This window comes from Lithobates pipiens, unplaced genomic scaffold, assembly GCF_037356315.1.
Source record: "Lithobates pipiens isolate NorthernLeopardFrog02 unplaced genomic scaffold, aLitPip1_a1.2 Scaffold_27, whole genome shotgun sequence".
NCBI classification, from domain to species: domain Eukaryota; kingdom Metazoa; phylum Chordata; class Amphibia; order Anura; family Ranidae; genus Lithobates; species Lithobates pipiens.
Window position 1 is genome coordinate 24,671,354 of NW_027507788.1, and position 24,708 is coordinate 24,696,061.

At 42.8% G+C, this 24,708-nt stretch overlaps 1 protein-coding gene across 1 annotated transcript in view; it reads left to right on the forward strand.

Annotated features, from left to right (window-relative positions):
* Positions 1 to 24,708, forward strand: part of POU2F2 (POU class 2 homeobox 2) — a 218,218-nt gene that overhangs the window by 154,046 nt on the left and 39,464 nt on the right. Inside the window, exon 2 of the mRNA XM_077456062.1 lies at positions 21,376 to 21,435. Coding sequence (XP_077312188.1) covers positions 21,376 to 21,435 — 60 coding nt within the window. The remainder of the gene's footprint in view (positions 1 to 21,375; positions 21,436 to 24,708) is intronic.

Below are 24,708 nucleotides of genomic sequence, written 5' to 3' on the forward strand. Positions count from 1 at the left end.
ACACAAAAGTTCTCTGAACTTTCGACCGTTAAGAACGCGGTGACATACAGCACTATGATGAGCCGAGAAAACTACGTTCATTGCTTCTGAGCATGCGTTGAATTGATTCCGAACATGCGTAGGAATTTTACACGTCGGAATTGCTACAGACGATTGGAATTTCCAATCGGAACTTTTTCCGACGGAAAAATAGAGAACCTGTTCTCAATCTTTTGCTGGCAGAAATTCCACCAGCAAAATTCCGATGGAGCATACACACGGTCGTAAATTCCGACAAAAAGCTCACATCGGACTTTTTCTGGCGGAATTTCCGATCGTGTGTACGGGGGTATCAGCCTCTTACTAATCAGTAGGTGCCAAGCAACTCTACCGTACATCTACAGATCTTTGTTATTCGCGCTTCCAGTAGACAGTTGTGTGGTGAAACAGAATCAGAGAGAGACATTGGTGAAGTTGGAAATTCTTGGACGGTAGAATCTTGGGACCAGTGTTGGGTGTTCCCGGAAAACCAGGTTAATGTGAATTGGAGAATTTTATACAAAAATGTGGCATGGTGTACCTAGAATAAAACTATAGAATTAATCGTATTTATCAATGTAACATAACTGGCCAAAGATAGGCACTGCAAAGTTTAGCACAGACCTTTCTTGACAACCTTTTCCTGAACACGTCCAGGTCCCTCAGAGGGTGAAAAATATTCAAATAGAAGCTTTGGTCCTCAGGGGCTCTAATGGGGGTCCTCTCCCCATCTCCCCAAAACCCTTTACCTCTCCTACTCTCCTCTTCTCTCCCTATTTAGATACCTTCCCCTCCCACTCCATCTACCTAAATATACTTTACTCTTGCCCCTGCTTACCCTTATTACACCCTCTTTCTTTCTCCTCTACCCTCTCATCTGTAACCCGCCCCCAATGCTGCCTTGCTGTTTCTTTGCAACAAGCCTAAACTCACCCAACTTCACAACTTCCCTATCTAGAATATCTAAATAAGCTCATCTACAGCAAACAGGGGTTTCCCCAGTCCATCTCCTTATCTTGGATATGATTGCCATCGCTCCGGTTTCTGTAATTGCTGATATTGGCAGCATTGTTTGCATATTTGGTTTCCATCTAGCTAAAATTTTTCTTTTATGTTCCTGTAATTCTTAACTTTTTAAAACTGAATAAAAAAAAGATTTTACAGGAAGAAACTTAAAGCTGAACTCTAGTTAAAGTGATGCTAAAGGATCGTTTTTAATTTTTTTTAAATAACAAATATGCCATACTTACCTCCATTGTGCAGCACAGAGTGGCCCCGAACATCCATTTCTGGGGTCCCTTGGTGGCTATCGTGGCTCCTCCCTGCATTAGATAACCCCCTTGGAAAAGCACTCTCCCGGGGGGGGGGGGGGGGTCCACCTTGTGGGCGCGCTCCCGAGTCCAGCATTCGGCATCCATAGAGGCCGAATGTAGGACTCGGCCGCATCCCCTGGTGCCCGCGTCATTGGATTTGCTTGGCAGCAGCGGGAGCCAATGGCTGCGCTACTATCAGTCTATCCAATCAAGAGACCGGAACCCACGGAGACAGGGATGGCGGGGATGCACCGACAGAAATTTGGGGCTTGGATAAGTAAAACGGGGGGGCTGGTGAGTGCAAGGTGTTTTTTTACCATAATGCATAGGATGCGTTAAGGTGAAAAAGCACAAGCCTTTACAACCCCTTTAAATATATAAAAGACACAAATAAATGCAATGTATTAATCATTACATTTTTTTTTTTAATTACAAGTAGTATAAGTACCTGAATTTCACCTGCTATCAGCCTCTTGCATTCCTTGTACAGCAGGGCTGGCATATGAGAGGAAGAAGCAGCACAAGCAGCCAATCAGGTCATGTGGATGCTGAAAGGAAGAGAAAACAGGGTGACAGGGGAGCATTACTGTGCTGCTTCTCCTTTTACAGTCCAGTCACAGACTGGGGTGGGTCCAGAATCACCTGGTTTAAGAGGAGGTGGGCATCAAACCAAGGACATTTAGTGGTAGAAGAAATGAACAGCAGGGGAAATCTCTGGATCAAATGTGAATATTGCAGCAAAAGATGTTTTATATTTTATCTGCTAATGGGCCGATACATTTTATCTTTTGGCTGAAGTTTTGCTTAAGGCAAGCCTTTCTTTTTATAGTGTTTCTAAACAACACTCCCAAATTTGAAATTCTAACCGGTAACTTCTTTTTACAAGTTATTCCCCTCACTAGGCATTGCTATCTTGACTCTCTTAAAACCTAGAGAACGTCAAGCAAAGCTAGGAAGTAAATGTGCCTAGGCCATCTCTGCCCTTCCTGTGACAGCCATGGGTTACTGCTTTCTGTAGGGCAGAACGTGTAAAGCACAGGCCAGAGGCAATGGTTTAAAATGGAGATAATGATTTGTTGACTTTTGAAAAAAAACATGTGACATTTTGGAGAAGGAATGAGTGTATTTGAAGCATTGAATAGAGCAGAGTGTAAAGTTATCTTTAAGCTTAATGCATATTCTTGGGGAATGGGAAAGTTCACTTTAATTTGGATGTCAGAGCCTTCCTGCTACTGAGATCTCCTGGGTTTGGGTTGCTACGGGAGTGATTAGGAATTTAATTAAAGCAGACCTGATGATCAAATGGGAACACGCTAGGTGATAGAAGGACTGATCTACTCATCTTGGAGAAAATACAACTCCAAGTTCTTTTCTATGTTGAACGCATGTCAAAAAGCCTGGGCACTTGGTCACATTAGCTCTGCTAAAGGGGAGACTCGGCCAATCTAAAGACTATTAACAAATGTTTATGTCACATAAATGTTACATGTAACATTTCATAGATGCTTTTTATACCCTTCTTGGTCAAGCTTTTAGATGGGTATGTTCACCACATGTGATGCTGAGCCTCCATGACAGAGACTGAAATCCAATGAATGAAAGGGATGGGCCAGGGACAATCAAGCTGGGGAGAATTGGCCTAGATCAGGCATCACTAAATGGCAGAGTGCAGATCGGATCCGGTCACTGTCATTCCGGACCTCCATGGATCCGCCAGGAGGCACTTCTTTCACCCGGCCTCTGCACCTGTCCTTCTCAAAGCAGAGTGGAGAGCAGGAGGCAGGACAGCTCTGGATGGTGGGCAGGAGTGGGGTTCTGCCGGACTTAACCTTTCACGTTAACCAGCAGGTGATTGGTTGCTAGGGAGCAGTGCGGTCCTAGCAACCATTCACCAGCTTGTTAATATAAAAAGTTAACTTTGGCAGCTCCCGCCCTCCCTCCACAGCTGTGCTGCCTCCCACTCTGTGTACCTACGTAAGGCAGGAGAGTGAATGGGGTGAAGGACATAGTTGAGGGACGATGTGGCGATGTGAACTGGGATAGAAGGACACCGCTGTGGTGGTGGTGGGGGGGAATAATGCAAAGAGGTTAGAGGACATGGCCAGACTGTATATACACAATACAAAGTTTTCTAAGGCAGCAGACATTGCTGTGAGGGGGAATGATGTGAAACGAGGCAGAGGACACTGCCTTTGGTTGGGGGTGATGTGAAAGGAGACCAGAGTTCACTGCTGGGGTGGGGAGAGTGATGTGAAAGGTGACATAGGACACCACTGTGTATAGGGGGTTGATGTAAAAAGGGGGCCAGAGGATACTGCTGGACTGGGGGGGGGGGGGGGGGTGAGTGATATAAAAGTGGGACAGAGGACACCACTGTGTGTAGGGTGAGGGTGATGTGAAAGGGGGCCAGAGGACACCACTGTGGGGGATGGGTTTTGGTGAAAGGGGGCAGAGAACACCGCCGTGGGGGAAGATCATGTGAAATGAGGCCAGAAGACACCGCTGTAAAAGGAGACCAGAGGCTCCTGCTGGGGTGGGGTGATATGAAAGGGGGGTAAAGGACACCGCTGTGGGAGGTTGATGTGAAGGAGGGCAGAGGACACCACTGTAGGTGGGCAGTGATATGAAAGGGGGCAGAGGACTCCGTTGTAAAGGGGAGACTGTGGCATGAAGGGGGGGATTGGGTTATGCAGGGATGACTGAGGGCACTGATGTAAGAACAGGATTGTGATATAAGGGGAAGGAGGCTGTGATCTGAAGGATCGCACAAATATGCAAATCAGACCTTGGCTGGAAGAAAACTCTACTGATCGGAGCTCAATGAATTTTAAATTCAGTACCCCATGGCTAGATGATGCCGGACATCCTCCAGGCAGGAATAAGGGTGCACTCTACGGTATCTCACTTTCTGCCGTTTTTAATGCACTGTCAGGGTTGTTTACTAAAACTGGAGAGTGCAAAAATCTGATTCAGATAGAAACTAATCAGTTTCCAGGTTTTATCTGATTCAGATAAAAACTAATCAATTTCCAGGTTTTATTGCCAAAGCCTAATTGAACAAGTCGAAATTAGAAGCTGACTGGATACCATTCACATCTGCAGCAGATTCTGAGCGTTCCAGCTTTAGTAAATCAGCCTCCATTGTGAGAAGCTTGCAGTGTGCAGTGAAATCAGAGTAAGCCAATTCAGTACATGAGAGGAGCCGGTACAACCGTTCAAGGCTGACGTTCAGCTTTAATAAAAATTTAACAAGTCCTGCAGTGGAGGCAATACATCCTGTTTACCTCTCTGTATGCCAGTGTACAGCGAAAGCCCTGCGCTACGTACGTCACATTATAACAGGTGCTGTCTGTGTCAGCATGCCACCGAGATCTAGGAGGGACCTGTTCCAGGTCGCTGTGTTATTGCAGGATGTGGTTTACGGGACAGTCCCACGCTCCAACGATCTCGCTCTGACTCTTACCGTAGTGTCAGAACATGCAGTCATATCGCACCCTACTTCACTTTCTGTAACTGAAAACACATCTAAAGTATTTATTATAGTAAACACACAAAATAAAGTTTGCTTATTCCGAAATGAAAAGCCGCAAGAGCATATGATGTCAATGTAAAGAGTCACTATGGTTTAATATTGCAAGGTAAGGATTACCGCTTTGTTCAGAGAATGTTGTCAGCAATAGAGGCCGTGGAATAAATTATTTGGAGCAATTTGGTGAGTGTAATGCTTTATCTCTTTTTTTTTTTTTTTTGGGGCCAAAACCAAAAAAGATGGGTCCCTATCCTGTGATTATGCTCTGTATCTCCTTATTCACGTGAGATAAGTCTTCTACTGAGATACGGGGAGGTGGGCTCTATCATGCCAGTTGCTATTTACAACAAGCCTGCCCAATACAGAGCTTATCTCTGCATATCCCAGCTGTAAAGTGGGCAGATAATTCATAAGGAGACATTTTTTCCATCTGTTTAGTGACCAATTTCTACTCCTAGTAACTTTAGTAATGACTGAGTTACTCCAAATCTTCTGTGTAACTGTAGCCCAGTCATTCTCAACCAGGATTCCATGGGTTCTGAGTGTTTCTTCAAAGGTTGCTAGGGGTTCCTTGAGCTGTAACTTTGTAAAATCCAGAAGTCCGTGCGGCTGTACTCCAACACAGCATCCAACTTTAAAAAGTAAGCAAATAAATGACACGGTGAGGACAGCAGTAGTCGGTGTTGTGAGTAAGTGCTGAGATAGCATGAAACGCGTTGACTACTGCTGCCCTCACAGTGTAGTGGTACTATATTTTCTTGATTTTTACTCAATAAAGTTGGATGTTGTTTTGGAGTGCAGTTATCTGGACTTTTGGTTTTTACATTCCATGCAGTCAGATGAACTGGGCTGGCACCTGAATGGAAAGGTGTGGAGGATAGGGGTGGTCAGACAACATGGAGCAGTGGCTTGTCTGTTATGCCGTGGTCACACGGTCGGAATTTCAGCCAGCAAAAGACCAATGAGAGCTTTTCGTTGGAAAAATGCGACCGTGTGTATGCTCCATCGGAATTTTGCTGGCTGAATTTCTGCTAGCAAAAGATTGAGAGCAGGTTCTAAATTTTTCCTACGGAAAAAGTTTCTATCGGAAATTCCGATCATGTGTATGCAATTCCGACGCGCAAAAACTCACGCATGCTCAGATTCAGCTACTGGCTATTAAACTTCCTTTTTCTAGTCCTGTCATCCTGTCATGTGTTGTACGTCACTGTGTTCTTGGCGGTCGAAATTTGGTGTGACTGTGTGCAGGCAAGACAGCTTGAGCAGAATCCCATTGGAATTCCGTCGGGAAAACCATCAGAGCTTTTTCCGACCAAAATTCCAATCGTGTGTACGCGGCATTACACTATACCAGATTGAGCTGCGGCTAATTGATCTCCATCCGATAGTCCCTGGTTTGTTCTGGATCCAGCATCATTTGGCAGAGCCAGCTTCATGACACCCGGAAACTTTTTAGCTGTCTGTAAGGGTGGCATTATAACCCACTCACCACCAATAAATTAATTTTACCAGGAGTTTCCTGAAACCTGAAAATTATTAATTAATGTGTAACTAAAGGCAAACCTGTCAGATGTTATTGTTGTCTGTGCCCCCATTAGGGAGATTCACCCTCTCTATTTATCCTGTTTACTGTTATCACAAATTTTGGATTGACATCAGAAAGCTAATAGAGGGGAAATATTTAAATGGGGACAATAGCCCTGGTGACACCCTTGAATACCCTTTGGAGGGATTTCCTCTCACTTCCTGTTTTGGCTATGAGACAGAAAGTTAAGGGAAATTCCTCCAATGGGACACAAATGGCAAAAAAAAAAAAAAAAATAATTGACAGGGGTTAAAACCTCCCTTACTCTATTCAAAATGAACAAAAAATGACCTTTATTTATACATTAAGGGTTCCTCTCAAATGTCACCAGAGGGCTGCATATAATATTTATCATATGTAATGCTGTAAAAAGACTGTCAGACTGAAGACTTACTAGAGGTCAGAGACTTTGCTACACAAATGTTTGGAGACTAGTCATGCTGTAGAAGACAGTCAGAGACTAAGGACATGACACATGAAACTGCAGTGATCACAGCCCAATTACAAACCAAAGCTCTCACTTTTGACTGATGGGTTTAGAGGGCCGCACTGAAAACACTAAAGGGGCGACATGTGGCCCTTGGGCCCCAGGTTGGGTACTCGGACTCTAACCTATTAAGGAGATGGCTCAAGATGTAGGGGACTAATGCCGCGTACACACGACAGGACTTAAGTCCGGCAGACTTTCGACAGAGTTCTGACAGAGTTCTGATGGACTTTCCGAATGAACGGACTTGGCCACACACAATCACACCAAAGTCTGACGGATTCGAACGTGATGACGTATGACTGGACTAGAATAAGGAAGTTCATAGCCAGTAGCCAATAGCTGCCCTAGCGTCGGTTTTAGTCCGTCAGACTAGCACACACACGAGCGGATTTCTGGGTCCGGCAGAGTTCTGGCGGAAAAATTTGAAGCATGTTCCATTTCTAAAGTCTGTCAGACTTTTGTGAATCAAAAGTCTGTTGCAGCCCACACACGATCGAATAGTCTGCCAGAATCATTCCGTCAGACTTTTGATGTTGAAAAGTCCGGTCGTGTGTACGGGGCATTAGAAGTCCCATGTTGAATGGTTGTCTACCTTAGGCTGACTTATGGTCAGTGTTAAGGTTTTATGGCTCAAGCTTCATGGGTGATTGCATAGTCAGTCATGCAACATTCTCTCATTCACTTTTATCGATGATAAAAGGTTTTTGCAATAAGATCATCTGCAATCATACAATGCTACTACTGTCCAAGAGAGCATAACAGTAGTCCACAATCACTGAAGATGATGAGAAGACTTAACTCAGCAATTGAACATTTCTCCAAAATGGTCCATGTACCCCACTGCTTCTGCAGCTGGAGACCATTCAGACTTTCCCTTTGAGTGCTGCTGGCATTCTCCCTCAACACATTATATTAGGAGACAACTCAGATCCCACAACGCGTTGGGAACCAGATGGCAGACAAGGTTATGTCATCTAATCTCCTCCTTTTGGTTGGTCGATTGAGTCATCCTTGATAACCTGTGACTTTGCTTATAGGTGTTCTAAATAAAAAACCCAACTTTTTGTAATTTTGAAAACAGTGGGGAAAAGTTAGAAGTCCTGGCAGGTTTTTATTGCCGCCCATAAGGCCATTGCTGAGATTGACTTTGTGTCCTTGTGACACCAGAACAAGAAAACAGGAAAAACGAGGAGGTGAGGGGTTACAGCGATGGGAAAGAACAGACAACAATGAAAACCTTACAGAGGTTCAAAGCTTTCCCCACTCTGCTAGAAAAGATATTGTCTATTGTACAGACTTTGCAAAATTTCCTAACTCACTAACTCCATTGTCCCTGAAATAGGATGTAAAAGCAAATCTCTTTAATGGGGATACAGATGCCAATAAAAATCTGAAAAGGTTCTAATCTTTTTGCACACTATTAACACACGTGGCAACCAAATGCCAAAAGAATGGTGCACTGAATTTGCATATTACTTACTACGGTCCAGCAGATGACACAAAAAGGAAATTAAACTTTATCTGTGACTAAATGTATTTGGGAAGTCTTAATAATGCTTTTGTACTTAGTAGCTTGCCTAAGGATCCCTTTTATGTTGACTTGTAGTGTACACACACATCAATCTGTAGAAGACATTGGGTGAAGGAATTGTATTAAGAGGCAGGTAAGAGTTAACTTGTAGGCCTGTCACAGTAAATACATTGCAATAAAGTGACATGCTAGTTATTCATAAATGTATAGGGGGTATAAATTATGCAGCATATCTATCAATGAGTACGACAGAACTGAGCTCCAGGGAATGTGGTTTTATAATGTAAATGTAGTATGTAGAGATTTATACTGTAAGGAAAGCAAGATAATGCAGGGAGACAATGGGCTTTATTTGATACTATAGCACAAAGTGTGTTTCTTTTGTGCAGGTAATCACAGCTCAGCTTTTTATTCACACTGCTTTGCACTGCGTTATTGAACGCATGATAAGACAAATAAACAAGTCACCTTCATGTAAAAGAGTGAAATCATTTACAAGTATAGGTATATAGATTTTCATATCTTGACTTATCTTTTTTGTGGTTACATTACTATGAAACAAGTATAGGCTATCATTATCAGCTAGATTTTAGGATAGGTAATATGATGATGTAATATTTACAGTAGCAGCGAACCCCTTTCAGATGACTGGCTCTTAGGGAAATAAGAAAAGATCGGTGGAACAAATGTGGCAGGGCAATGGGCTCTAGGGGAAATGGGCAGAAAAGATTGGTTGGACAAGCTTGGCAGGGTAATGGACTCTAGGGGAAATGGGCAGAAAAGATCGATTGGACAAGTTTGGCAGGACAATGGACTCTAGGGGAAATGGGGAGAAAAGATCGGTTGGACAAGCTTGGCAGGGCAATGGACTCTAGGGGAAATGGGGAGAAAAGATCGATTGGACAAGTTTGGCAGGACAATGGACTCTAGGGGAAATGGGGAGAAAAGATCGGTTGGACAAGCTTGGCAGGGCAATGGACTCTAGGGGAAATGGGGAGAAAAGATCGATTGGACAAGTTTGGCAGGGCAATGGACTCTAGGGGAAATGGGGAGAAAAGATCGATTGGACAAGTTTGGCAGGGCAATGGACTCTAGGGGAAATGGGGAGAAAAGATCGGTTGGACAAGTTTGGCAGGGCAATGGACTCTAGGGGAAATGGGGAGAAAAGATCGGTTGGACAAGTTTGGCAGGACAATGGACTCTAGGGGAAATGGGGAGAAAAGATCGATTGGACAAATGTGGCAGGACAATAGACTCTAGGGGAAATGGGGAGAAAAGATCGATTGGACAAGTTTGGCAGGACAATAGACTCTAGGGGAAATGGGGAGAAAAGATCGATTGGACAAGTTTGGCAGGACAATGGACTCTAGGGGAAATGGGGAGAAAAGATCGGTTGGACAAGTTTGGCAGGGCAATGGACTCTAGGGGAAATGGGGAGAAAAGATCGGTTGGACAAGTTTGGCAGGGCAATGGACTCTAGGGGAAATGGGGAGAAAAGATCGGTTGGACAAGTTTGAAAGAGCAATAGGCTCTTGGTGAAGTGGGAAGAAAAGATTGGTTAGACAACTTTGAAAGAGCAATAGGCTCCTGGTGAAATGGAGAGAAAAGATCGGTTAGACAACTTTGAAAAAGCAATGGGCTCTAGGTAGAGTTGCCACCTCATCCCTTTACACCTTTGAATTACACAGGTTCTGAGGCAAATTAAATGCAGATAAGGCACCAAGTGAGTTTAATTACCACCTTAATCAGCCACAGAACCTGTGTAATTAATATGTGTGCGGGTTTAAAGGGATGAGGTGGCAACCATAGATCGAGGGAAACTGGGGAGAAAAGATTGGTTGGACAAGTTTAAAAGAACAATGGCCTCTTGGGAAAGTGGGGAGAAAAAAATCAGTTGGACAAGTTTGAAAGGTCAATGGGCTCTTGGGGAAATGGAGAGAAGATCAATTGGAGCAGTTTGAAACAGCAATGGGCTCTTGGGGAAGTGGGGAGAAAAGATTGGTTGAACAAGTTTGAAAGAGTCATGGGATCTTAGGCAAGTGGAGAGAAGATTAGTTGGACAAGTTTAAAAGGGTAATGGGCACTTGGGATTGGTTGAACAAGATTGGTTGAACAAGTTTGAAAGAGTCATGGGATCTTAGGCAAGTGGATAGAAGATTAGTTGGATAGGTTTGAAAGAGCGATGGTCTCTTGGGAAAGTCAAGAGAGGATCAGTTGGACAAGTTTGAAAGAGCTATGGGCTTTTGGGAAAGTGGGGGGAAAAGTAAGTTTGGACAAGTTTGAAAGCCTTACACAATGGATTTTTATTTAACCAGAGATAAGCAACAGTTGGATCATCCTACTTCGCCTCCTACTCCCATCCTTCTTCCTCTGAACGTGTACATTATGGTCCAAGGTATGAGGACATCCCTCCATATTACTGAGTTCAGGTGTTTCCAGTGAAGGGTACTATCAATGCTACAGCATAGAAGATATTTTAGACAATTGTGCACTTCAAACTTTGTGACAACTGTTTGGGGAAGGTTCTTTCCAATTCCATCATGACTGTGTCCCTGAGCACACAAAGCTCCATAAAGACATGGTTTTATGAGTTTGCTGTAGAGGAACTTGAGTTTCCTGGACAGAGTCCTGACCTCATCCCTACTGAACACCTGTTGAATGGATTGGAAGGGAGACTTCAAGCCAGGTCTTCTTGTTTACATTGATGTCTGACCTCACAAACTCTATTTTGGCTGAATGGGGGCAGCTACCTATAGACATGGCTTCTTCAGAAGAGTAGAAATAGGAAAAAAAGCGGGGGTGAATACTCCATATTTTTAATATGACCATGGTTTTGCTAAATGTCAGCTTTAAATCATAGTGTTGCCTGATATCAAGCAAACCCGTCACTGTCTAGGCAAAGTACATGTTTTCTTTAAGGCTAGGGTCACATGACTGCTGTATGTGCCTGCACTTTCTTGTCTGCAATCCTTTTGGATTAGAGGATTACAATAAGCGCTGGCAGTCAAATGCATTGTGCCCTAGGGGTGCGGTCAGGCAGCTGGTTTTATGTGCCATCTGACAGTTAGGTTAAACGCTATTGAAAACTTTAAAAAGCATTTCACTAGAGCTTCCTCAGGCCCTGTTATGAGTATTTTGCACGTTTTACATGACAGGACCAGGGGGATTTCTATTCAATAACTTGTGAGTGATGTCTACTGAGATGTTGGCTGAAAAAATGTCTTTCTAAAAATGATCCTCTAACATAACCTGCTGACAACTTTTTAGCCGGTTTAATTACTTTGTAGCACAAACATCAGAAAAGGCGTCACGGAAAAGACGTTTCGCAACAAAATGCCTTCTGATTTTTTTCACCAAAGTTGTCACCAAAGTGTGATTACTGGGCAGGAAATCATCTGTGTAGAAGAAAATAGGCATAGGACAGCGTCAAAAGATCTGTGTGATCATTCTATAGCAGGGGTGTCCAACCTTTTGAAGAGCGAGGGCCACTTAAGCGACTTGGTAATCAGCCACGGGCCACAATGAGCGGAGCGGGTGGATGGCATGTCCGTGACCACTCTGCATTTGCAGAGCGGACACAGACGCAGCCCACGATACTTTTTAGCGGATCGTACTGGAGGTAGAGTACAAGTCGGTTTAGGTCCGCCACTACTTAGAGGTGAATGGAGGGTCCAATTGGTTGGACTGATTCTGTGAAAGGGGTCCAAGGCTGCTTTCACACTGATGCGCTGAGGTTTACCCGCACACGTGTGTAATACAGTGTACCTTTGGCTTTCCTGCAGTTTGCAATAGACTTCTATTATATTCTTCAGGTTTGTTGTACTTTCAGAAAGCTCACCAAACTCGCAAAAATAGAAGTCTATGCCCCTGTACACACGGTCGGACATTCTGCCAACCAAATCCGTCAGATTTTGTCCGTCAGATTTTGCCTGTCGGATCTTGTCCGAAACTGTTGCATACACACGGTCGGACTAAGTTGTCGAAAAATCCGATAATTCAGAACGTGATGACGTAATTTCGTTATGATAGGACTACGTAAGTAGCCAATAGCTTTGATGTAGGAATTTGATCTGAGCATGCGTGGCACTTGGTCCGATCAAAATTCTCTACACATGATCGGAGCATGTCCGATCGAACCAGTTGGTCGGAAAATATTTCCAACATGTTGGAAAATTGGGTCCGATGGATATTCCGACGGAATTAGTCCGATGCATACCATACACAGCCGGATTATCCGACAACACGGTCCGATAGGACACATTCCGACGGATTCTCCAACCGTGTGTACAAGGGCTATGGCTCAGTGCAGGTAACCCGCAGGTAAACTGCTCTGCACCTTCGGATCAGTTTGAAAGCAGCCCAGTAACCACTGCAGAAAAGATATGCCCATATATACACTGTGATTTTAGTAATAATCTGACCTTTAATAACAGTATTCTTTCTATTCTATTGCAGAGCAGGAGGTCGCAGGCCACATGTGGCCTCCGGGCCACTGGTTGGGCACCCCTGTTCTATAGCATGTGCTTGGCATTAATGTGCATGACTGCATAGGCTGAGCATGCAAGTTTATGTGTCGTGATCAGCCAGATTGGTCCATCCTGGCTAATAATTTTTCCAATGAGATTGGTGACTCTGGGGTATTTTTCCAGGTCAGGGCTAGATTATATATTTATGGATACTTGCCAATTTGACCAATATTGTCTTGATCGAGCAGCTTTCATTTACAGCTGTGTCCCAATGCAAAGCAACATACCTGCCTTAGCTACAGTGCATTTTGTTGTCATTCATCATGAATGGTACCCCAGTACATTGTACAGTAGAACCCAACATATTGCAGTGCACCACAATGCATACATGTTGCATTGCCAAGTGCTGCATGTTGAAAAAAATTATGTGCATGTTTTTAATCAATTACCATGCATTGCCGTGTATTGCATCTTGAAAAAAATTATTTGCGTGTTTTTCATCCATTTGAAAAAAAAAACAAAAAAAAACTCTTGGCTTGACATGTACTTTAACATTAGCTGATCCATATCAGGGGGTGCTTCAAAGTCTTTAGGCCACATTCACACTTGGCCACTTGGAATTGTGGGCAAAATTGTCGCGATTCCCCAAATGCAGTGAGGGAATGAGGGACAGAGGGACATTGCTCCAAATCAGAGACAGTCTCTTGCAATCAGGGACAGTTGGGAGCTATGGCAATGTCCCTCTGTCCCTCTTTCCTCCTTATTTGTCCCTCATTTTGGTCTGATCTATATAGTTATATACAAAAAGGCACTTTTTATCTTTCAAAAAGTGTTTCCCATCGCTAAACCTTTCATTCAAATTCTAAATTGCCGCATTTGTCAATTTTAATAGCCAATCTAAAGGAATAGTCGTGGTAAAAAAAAGCACTTGTGGATTTAATTAACTTTTTTTTTTTTTTTTTTTTATAATTATTTACCCCATTAAGGGCGTGTCCTATGCCTACATACGTTTGCTAGTAGATGTCCCTCATTCCCATCTCAAAATGTTGGGAGGTATGTAATAGTGTAAGTTTTTTACACCGAATTCCACTTCCACTAGGCAGTACAAGCATTAGGGATGAGCACCGGCGTGTTCGCGCGCTCCACGCACAGAGCCTGCCACGAAATCGGCGCAGCTCTGCGCTAAATCACAGGCAGTGAGCCATCTGTGCAGCCGCGCATCGGGGCAATGTCTCACTGCCTGTGATTAGCGCAGCGCAGCGCCGACTTCCCGGCGGGCTCTGCGCATGGAGCATGCAAACACACCTGAGCTCATCCTTAACAAGTATCTACCCCTTGCGGCACAGGGGGAGGCGCACGCGCACCACAAGGGTGATTTGTGTGTAATCCCCAAAGTTGGGCTTCATTAAAAGGGGTGCAATCTATGGTAACACGATTACAGTAGAAAATTATACAGATGTAGAGAAAAGCAATCCTGCAGAAGACAGAGTGCATCAGTGAGAATGATAGTGCACAAGCAGCATGTGTAGTTCAGCTTACTGTCAGCAGTTTCACTCTCCTCCCTAAAGGGTTAATGCAGTGACTGTGGCGGGGTTGGGGTTAATGCAGGGTGTGGGTGGGTTAGTTCCTACAGCCGGTCTCTGTCTCATCACTCTCACATTCGCTGTGATCTGTACTGACTTGCAGCTCCCATCATGGTGATCTCTAATCATTGGGCAACAGGTGAGCAGAGTGGTTAAGGAGGGGTGATGGGGACCACCTTGCATTTTTAGCATATTGGGATGCTGCGATTAGATGAGGGATGCTGGGGAAGCATGGCAACATCTTCTCAGGGTATCCATTCAATAGGGATTTGTTTACAGCCAGAGGGGTAAACCTTTAACTTTGTGCCTGATCTAGGTCAGCCTGAGCAACCAGTAAAAGATGGGATTGCAGGGTGCGTTAACGCACCGTAACCAATCGGCTTCTAGCTTAATGAATGCTTTTTTTCCTCATTGGATAGATTTATTACAGAGAATTGACATTTTCAGAAAGTTTTTTTTTTTTTGAATAACTTCTCCAGTTTAATCTTTTAAGATCTTAAAATTTGGAGCTGTAATAACAAACTGATGCATTTTACTAATTTTTGCTTCTAATTAAGTAAGAAAAAGGCAAATAAAGACCCTGACCCTAGTTGTGCACTGGTGCCTACCCTCTCCAAAGCATATGCAGGAACAGAACAGGGAAAACTCTTGTAGAGCTTGTTCACACTCCTATGGTGACAAGGAGCATCTGACCCCTTGATCCTGAACTAGCCCGCTGCAGCTGTGTGCGTTGCAGGGGGGTGGGGTTTGCTGAGTGGCCCCATTTGCTTGAATGGGTTGCGCTCAAAAGGCAACAAGCTTGATGGGCAGCACACCGTTGTAGTGGTTAGCACTTTTGACTAGCAGCAAAAAAAAAAAAAAAAAAAAAGGGTCACTGGTTCGAATCCAAACCACAACACTACCTGCCTGGAGTTTGCATGTTCTCTCGGTGCCTCCGTGTGTTTCCTCCATGTACTCCGGTTTCCTCCCACACTCCAAAGACATGCTTGTAGGTCAATTGTATCTTGTCTAAATTGGCCCTAGTATATGTAGGAATGTGAGTTAGGGACCTTAGATTGTAAGCTCCTTGAGGACAGGGACTGATGTGAATGTCCAATATATATATATATATATATATATATATATATATAAAGCGCTGCGTAAATTGATGGCCTTAAATTTACTAAAATTGGAGAGTGCAAAATCTGGTGCAGCTCTGCATAGAAGCCAATCGGCTTCCGGGGTTTTTTTTTTTTTTTTTTTTTTTCAAAGCTTCATTGAACTAGCTGAAGTTAGAAGCTGATTGGCTACCATGCACAGATTTTGCACTCTCCAGTTTTAGTTAATCAACTTTAATATGTCCAACAAAAGCAATAGGGGGTATAATTCTGGCCACAAAGCAAAGAATCACGCCTAATGTAATAAAAAAAAAAAAAAAAACTGACTTTTTTTTTTTTTTTTTATAACGCAATGTACCACTAGAGTTGCCACTTCATCCCTTTAAACCTGAACACATATTAATTACACAGGTTATGTGGCTAATGTGGCAATTAAACTTGCTTGTTGCCTTATGTATATTTAATTAGCCTCAGAACCTGTGTAATTCATATGTGTTCGGGTTTAAAGGGATGAGGTGGCAATTCTATGTACCACCATGTGTTGTGGTGTGCTTCAGTGCAAGTGCCTTGAGACGCCATTCAAAATGAATGGCGCTGCAACGCAATAATACATGTTACATGCCTGACTACGTGTTGCAGGGGATAATGCTTACATTGTCGCAATGTAGACGTGTCAACGGGCCCTTCGCCACTCCGCTATGGCATGCTAAGGAAAAAGTAGGAAAAAAGAAAATACACAAAGTTTCTAAACTTTAAATTTCAGCCCATGCACCGAATTTAGAGACATTGATCAAACTGTATTTTGGTGGTTGTTCTAAGGGACACCATACACAGTGCAATCTTTTTGCAATCCACTTTCATTTATTTATTTTTTTATTATAAGCGGGCCAACCTTACTTAATCCTATCTTTTCAATTTCACTACGTTGTTGTTGGTAGATCGAAAGGGGATTGTACAGTCAGATTGTAACACATGTGGTGAGCCTCGGATTGCGCTGAAGTCATATTATGACCAATTTGGAGTTTGGGCCATTGAGCAATAAAGCCAGCGATTGGCGGTTTGAATCTCAGCCAGTATGTAATGTGTCTGCTGTGTGGTCTCATTTTAATTCACCTTTCATTACCCTTTTCGTTGATTACTAGATTTACCATCCCATCCCCTCCCCTTTCCCCCCCCCCCCCCACATCATGGCAGGTGCTATCAACTGACCATAGTGCAGTCCTGTATTTAGGGAAAGGAGCTGCAGGAATCACACCACTGACTGTATCTGCCAGGAGTGCACAATGCAGCTTACAGCAGCCTCCGGAGAGTGCCAGTAAATGATTTCCCGTATTATCGGCTGACTGCACTGTACAGGGATCAGGGGTAGCTGATTTAATCTAACACAACGCGTTAATGCAATAGCGTTTGGTCAAACCTTTCAAAACAGACATTTCCGAAACCTCCCACAGGAACGCACAATACTCTCGCAATGCATTTTTATCATAACATATAATCACTTTATACATTTCACTCCATGCAGACCGGGGTAGAATGTTTCTCTCACTTTCATTTCCCATTGTTCGTGTACAGCGGCACTCTCACTCTGCCTTCTCTATATACAAAGAGCCGGTCCCATTCAGGAGCAATTTAGAGCAGACCTGCTATTAAAATTCTTTTTCTTTGCCTGAATCATTAGGGGGGCATTGGAAGCATTACCAAATCAATTATTTGGAGTCACAGTTGAACTCCAGGCACAAGAACCGTCATTTAAATGTATATCCTTAATGGCCACAAAGAATATAAATCCACTTTGTGTTCACTGATCGCCTTTACAAACCCAGGCGTTACCTTGTAAAAGTAGCAGTGACATCATCACTGTGCTGTACATAGCCTGAGCAGAGCTGTGGGAGTGGCCCAGCAGGCTCCACCTACTACAGGCTGCCTACAGAAAATGACAGGAGGGGGGCGGAGATAAGACCAGCCAACCCTGCACAAGGTGAGAGAGTAGCAGTGAGCGGCCTTTAGGAAGGAAAAGTCTCGCACTGGATGGAAGACATACACAAAGCACATCAAAATTCAAGGAAGAATACACAATGAATTGATGTGCGCTTTAGGTGCGGTGTGTTTAAAAAAAAAAACTGCTTGCCGCATCTTTGATGCACTTTCATCAAAATACACGATTTATAAAGTGAATGTAAAGCGCACTTAACCACTTGCCAACCGCTGCTCGCCGATATGTCGGCACAAAGGCCGAGTTGGGCAAATAGGCGTACCTGTACATTCCCCTTTAATTGGTGGGGTTGGCGGGCACAGCGTGCCATGCCCGCGGCACCCACGGCCTCCATGTCTGCCGGCGATCGTTTCAAGGAGTCGCAGAACGGGGAGATGCCTATATAAACAAGGCATTTCCCGTTCTGCCTTGCGACTTGACAGAAATCACTGCTCCGAGTTATTATCTTCTAGCCAGTCCAGTAATGTCACAGCTGCTTGCAGCGGTATTCTTACAGGATTGAGCGGTACTCACATAATGATGTGTGAGCACCGCTCAGCCCTGGAGTACTATGAGCTCAGCCTGTGTCACTATATGTGAGTACCATATACCCAGGTACGTCATGACATGTGAGTACCCCTCAGTGCTGGAGTGCCGTGAACCCAGTCTACGTCGTAACATGTGAGTGCCCCTCAGTCCTGGAGTACTGTGAGCCCAACCTGTGTCACGACATGTGAGTACCATATGTATAGTGTGTGTCGTGACATGTTAGTCCCCCTCAGTCCTGGAGTACGGTGAGCCCAGTTTGTCACAACGGGTACATGCCCTTCTGTCCTGGAGTTCTGTAAGCCCAGCCTGCATCATGACATGCCCCTCAGAGTGGACAGAGTGATGGGAGATCTACTTTACCTAATCGGCGACAATGGAACCTATTCAAAGGCCACACATCGCGCCTTTCTACAGCAAACTCTGAGAAGTTACCAGTAGGCACAGTGGAGGATTCAAGAGCCCATAAAAGCGTAATGTAACTAGATGGATGATAAATACTATTTACTATTCCCTTATAATAAACTTGCCATTAAATGCATATTTTTTTTATTTAATGCTATTGTCTCACTCCGGCACCAAAAATAATTTCCATAAGAAAAGAGCTGAACAACATTTCTGCATATGGAGCTTTGTAGGTTCTCTTGGTGTTGTAAGCATAAGGCCACATGTGTCTGTGTATAGAATATGTGTGTATTTTTAGTTGATTTCGGTAATTAGTCTGTTTTAGCAGGGAAACCAGAAGCAGAAGTGAGAGTATCCCCTGAATAACCTTCTCACTAGAATGGTTATCCCATCACCTCTTACCCCGCTCGCTCTCACATGCAGCGCTGTGCGGCCGACCACTGAGCAGCTGTTTTTTTTTTTTTTTTCTTCACCTGGTGATCCTGCCAGCAGAGGTGGCTCTAGGCTTTGAGAGGGCTTAGGCAAGTCTGAGACATGAGGCCCCACTCACGTCCATAATGGGGAAAAATAATTAGAGTAATAAAAATTAACTGTATTAATAGAATTGATATTCAATTAACTAGGAATTCACAGTTTTTATAGAATTTTTCTCTAATATTCCCCCTTACAGTGCAAGGGGAACTCTGTGGATCATGATCTAAGGGGGGACTTGCAGACTTTGGTGTAAAGGGGAACTCCAATGTAAGGGAGAGAGAGCTCTGGTGAACAAAGATTACCTTATATCAGAGTCCACTGCATACCCCTTTACATCACTGTCCATAGAGTTCCAACTTGCATTTAAAATGGAAACTCTAACGTGGAGGGGGCTCTGAAGCTCCATTCACAAAGTGTGAGAGTCGCAGACATGATACAGGAGATGATTAGAGACTGCAGACGTGATAAAGGAGATGATCAGAGACTGCAGACGTGATACAGGAGATGATCAGAGACTGCAGACGTGATACAGGAGATGATCGGGGACTGCAGACGTGATAAAGGAGATGATCGGAGACTGCAGACGTGATAAAGGAGATGGTCGGAGACTGTGCACACATACTACAGGAGATGGTCGGAAGACTGTGCACACTTACTACAGGAGATGGGAGAAAAAAATGACTGCGCTCCTAATCTAAAAGATTAAAAAACAAAAACCCAGTTACAGCTGCAGCTACCAGGATGTGATACACATCCAAAATACAATGCATATAGAGACCAAAATTTAGCAGCACTACCTACCCCCACTGAGGCTATGAGGCTCGGTTCACACAGGACGCGGCACGACTTGCAGCGCCGCGACCTGCCGCGACCTCAGCGGCGACTTGCAAAACGACTTCTGTATAGAAGTCAATGCAAGTCGCCCGAAGTCGCTTCAAAAGTAGTACAGGAACCTTTTTTCTAAGTCGGAACTACTCGAGTCGCTCCTATTAGAACGGTTCCGTAGTACAGAACGGGGGCGACTTGTCAGGCGGCGAAGTCGCCTGGACAAGTCGCCCCTGTGTGAACCGAGCCTTACTGTTTGTGCAAGGAAATGAAAATTAATCAGATAATTCCAATAGATTAAGTGAAATCAACTAGAACAATTCATATACAATCAAAATTAAGTGATAAATGCTAAAAAATTAAATATGATTAAATTAATATAGTGATTAATAACAGTTGACTATATTAAAAAAGTGAATAAATAATTATAAATTCATTAATTATTGACTATAAGTAAACTAATTTAAATGAATTATAATCAATAAATACAGTGATTATTAATTATAATAAGATAAAAAACCAGTGACAAATTAATAAAAAATTATATCCATAAAGAAGGTGAGCCAGTGAACCACAACCAATGAGAAAAAGTCCAAATAAAAAGTCTTTATAATGGAAGAGATATCTCTTTAAGAGGGTGCCAGTCAGCCGTGCGATCCACCTTCACCAAGCCAGAAACCCCGTGAGTCAACAGTGGGAATGCACGCTTACCAGAAAGCGGTACGCAAACGCTCATTGAATTTGTCACCCGAACTGCACCAATCCTGACTCCTATTGCGGAAAAACTGGAATAGACCATGAAGACTTCAACATAAGCAGGCAATGGTTTAAGATGGTAACTCGGAAAACACAAAGAAAGCCTCCCATAGCGTAAACCAGGCAGGATATTTTTATTTAAATAAACAAAATATACTCACAAACTGCTATGTTCTGAGATCAAGTCTGTTCGGTGTGATTTGAGCTATTTAATTGTATAGCTCAAATCGCACCAAATCTGCACAAAAAAGGTGCAGGACCCCCTTTTTTTTTTTTTTTTTTTTTTTCCCACACTGGAATTGGATCGCATGGGCATTCACTCCTATGTAGTCCAATTCTGTCAATCACACTGTGTTTTGTGAACTTAGATTTAACCAAACGCTATTGAAATTCTTTTCATTTGTGTCTAGGACAAAAAAAATGATTTTGATTTCATTTTCTTTGCTTTTTACGGCTTAAATGCAGTAGGTGTTGAGCACAAAACCTATTTCTCCAAGGTTTCTTAAACCTAGTTTACTGCTATGCTGTGAATAGCTTGAATTAGCCTCTCTAGTGGAATGTCAGATTACATTAACACATGTGATTGAGACAAAGGAAGGGTTCTTTAACTCGGCTAATAAAGTTGATAGGTTTTTATCATTCTAACTTCTTGTTCCCGGGTCAGAAGGTACTCCATTAAACAAACACAGTATGTTTTATTGAGTTGATGTATGCACATGCAATATGCACTGTATTTTTACACAACGTTCTGATGGATTTTTTTTTTTTTCTCTCTTCATCCACAGAAATAAGAATGTCTAAACCGGGACACCTCGGGAAATTGCACACAGAAGGGGGTGTCGCAGGTAACGTGACGTAAAAACAAATGAATAATTTTGTATAACTCCAGCCAAAACTTTTCTCTGAATTCGGGTTTTGGTGGGACGTGGTATAATGTTTACATTAGCATGACATTTCTCCTCACCCCCAGATCAGTGGACACCTCACTAACCAACTAATAGACTTCTTTTTAGAGTACATTTTGGGTACACCTATGGGAAAATCTACTGGTTGACAATCGCAGGTCTATGGAATATATTCCAGGGAGGAGCCAGGCAGTTCAGCTCACAGCAGGCTTTTAAAAGTTTAAATCCAGTATTTTTTTTTCTAGAAAATTACTTGGGGCACTTTCACACTGGTAGCGCCCGGGCGTGGTAAACTTTTAGCGGTGCTTCTACTGACGTTTTAGCAGCACTTTTCGGCCAATAGCGGGACGCTTTTAACCCCCGCTAGCGGCCGAAAAAGGGTTAAAAGTGCCAACACAGCGCCACTGCATCAGCGCTTTGCCGGTGTTTCGGCGCCGCTGCCCATTGATTTCAATGGGCAGGGGTGCTTTAGGAGCGGTGTATACACCGCTCCTAAAGCGCCTCAAAGATGCTGCTTGCAGGACTTTTTTTAGCTTCCTGCCAGCGCACTCCTCGGGCTTTCACACTGGATTGACAGTAGAGGTGCTCTACAGGTGCTATTTTTAGCGCTATAGCGCCTTAGTGTGAAAGTAGCCATAGAACCCCCAAAGATAATTTTTGTATTTTGTTTTTTTTATAAATTTTTTTTTAATTTTTATTTTTTTAAGTAGAGACCCTAGTGAACGCCTTGACAGGTTACCTGTTTAGAGTTACAGAGAAGGTCTAGGGCTAGAATTATTGCTCTCACTTTAACGTTTGCAGCGATACCTCACATGCGGTATGAACACTGTTTACATATGCGTGTGCGACTTAGGTGTGCGTTTGCTTCTGTAAGCACGGAGGGATGGGGGTGCTTTTACATTTTTATTTTATTTATTTATTTATTTTTCCTATTTTGCGTTCTATTTTTATACTGTCCCTCCTCCCCCTCCTTTTTTATTTTTTTCATTTATATATAATATATATATATATATATATATATAATTCATTTTTAATAAGCATCCTTGTAATAGAAATAAGGATGACATGTTCTTTTGATATAGAGATCTGAGGTAAAAAAAAACACACAGAAATCTCTTATTTAAAAGCAAAAGATCAAAAGAAAAAAAATGTTTTTGCTGTGAAATAAAAAAAAAATGATTTACATAGGCTGGACAGGAAATGACGTCATGACATCACTTCAGCTCTCAAAGGTCATAGAGTTGATCAAAGAGTATTTACTCTTTTCTGATCGCCTACGGGAGCAGCAGGCCGCACCGCCGGATCATTTCTCAGGCGAACCGGCGGAAATGGTAAGTCCAAGAAGCATTCCAGCGGCTTGTGAGTCGCTCGGAAAGCTTTCATGACTTGTTCATTCCCTGACTTAGTTGGGGTAGGCGGAATGCTTTGGTGGGGGTGGGTCAGCCACACCTCTTTGACCTCTGGGGACATGCCTGCTGACATTTGACCTTTTGGAGGCGGTCCCTTTTCTAATCCCCAAGTCCTAACCTTGTTCTTCAAGGATAAACCCTAACCAGTTGCCGGCTGCAAAAAAAAACGATACCGGGGTGTTATGGCGGATATGTTTGGCCATAATCCCCGCAAACCACGTGCCAACTATATATATATATATATATATATATATATATATATATATATATATATATATATATATATATATATATATATATATATATATATATATATATATATATATATATATAATATGGAGGGTGGCAAGTGGTTAAAATTTGAAATTGGTGGGATTGCTTAATGACAGTTAAAAATTAATAAGGGGGGCTCGGTGGGAGCACCACTTTAATTCCCTGCACAGTAGCTACAATTTTAATCAACAAACATTTGTTTTTATTTTTCCCATACGCCTTGGGAAGAGGTGGAGGTTGCAGTTCCAAATCACGTGGGAGCTTTCTGTTACCTGGGGTGTCCTCAAGGGGCAGTATAGTAAATGTAAAAAAGGATGAGAGCCCCATAGCACTAGTAAAGTCCAGTCAATTGTACAGAAAATAAACCCAACGTGATTCGGGGATCAAAGCTCCCCCTTCATCAGGGTTCAAAATGCCATCAATAGAGGATAAAACCAGGCAAGAATTACTGTGCGTAACCGCATAAGACTTATTACTGTAACAGGTCACTGGTCAGGCAGGGTTTTTTTTTTTTTTTTTTTTCTCAGAAGGTGACCATAGGCCTCAAACCACAACAGAAAGCTGATGCAATGTAACTGATATAAGAGCACTTTATGGTGACCCTTCTGTGTGACAGCGGGATCCACTTCCTCCATGTTTTTGTATCGTTAACACATTGCCGTATCCTTCACACACTGAGGAAACCCCATTACCGGAAAAAATGTGACAGTTTTATTGCAAGGGAAGTCCTCTTCATCATTCTGGAATCCCCCCCCCCCTTCTCTTCTCGGTGACCCGATGAGGAAGTCTCCTCCAGTGTGTGTGATATAATTCTGCTGATCTCGGCTGCTACAATCTGCCATTGAACAATTCTAACCAATTCTCACATACTTTTTTTTTTATTTTTTTTATTTTTTTTTTGGGACTTCTTTTGTGTTTTTGACAGTATTTTCTTAGCTAGTGCCCCACACAAATTTGCTAATTGTTTGATAGGATCCAAAGTACAATTAAAATTTTATTATTATACTGGATTTGTATAGTGCCAACAGTTTGAGCAGTGCTTTACAACATGGGGGCAGACAGTAGTACAGTTACAATACAATTCAATACAGGAGGGATCAGAGGGCCCCCGCTCATTAGAGCTTACAATCTAGCATATGTATTCAGAATATTATGTATTCTTTTTTTTTTCTACTATAAATGTTTGAATGAGAATACATGTTGAGGAAATTTTCTAACCCTTTGATCTAAAAAATGCCTAAGCTGCTTTTTGATTTCTTTTTTCCGAGATCTGAAAGCAATATCAAAGCCACTTAGATGACTGAATCCAATAGTTTGTGCAAGTTGTCTATACAATTTGTAGCTTTTAAAGTGGTTGTAAACCTCAGACATGAAATATGAACAAAGCCTATCCCTCTCTAGTGTGTACTTGTCTCAATTAAGAGCCTTAAGTGTCATTTCTGTCTGCTGCCTCCTTCCTCTGCTATCAGCATGAATCACTTCTGACAAGTTTTCTTGACAGGAAGGGAAAAAATTAAGGGGAGGGATCTCC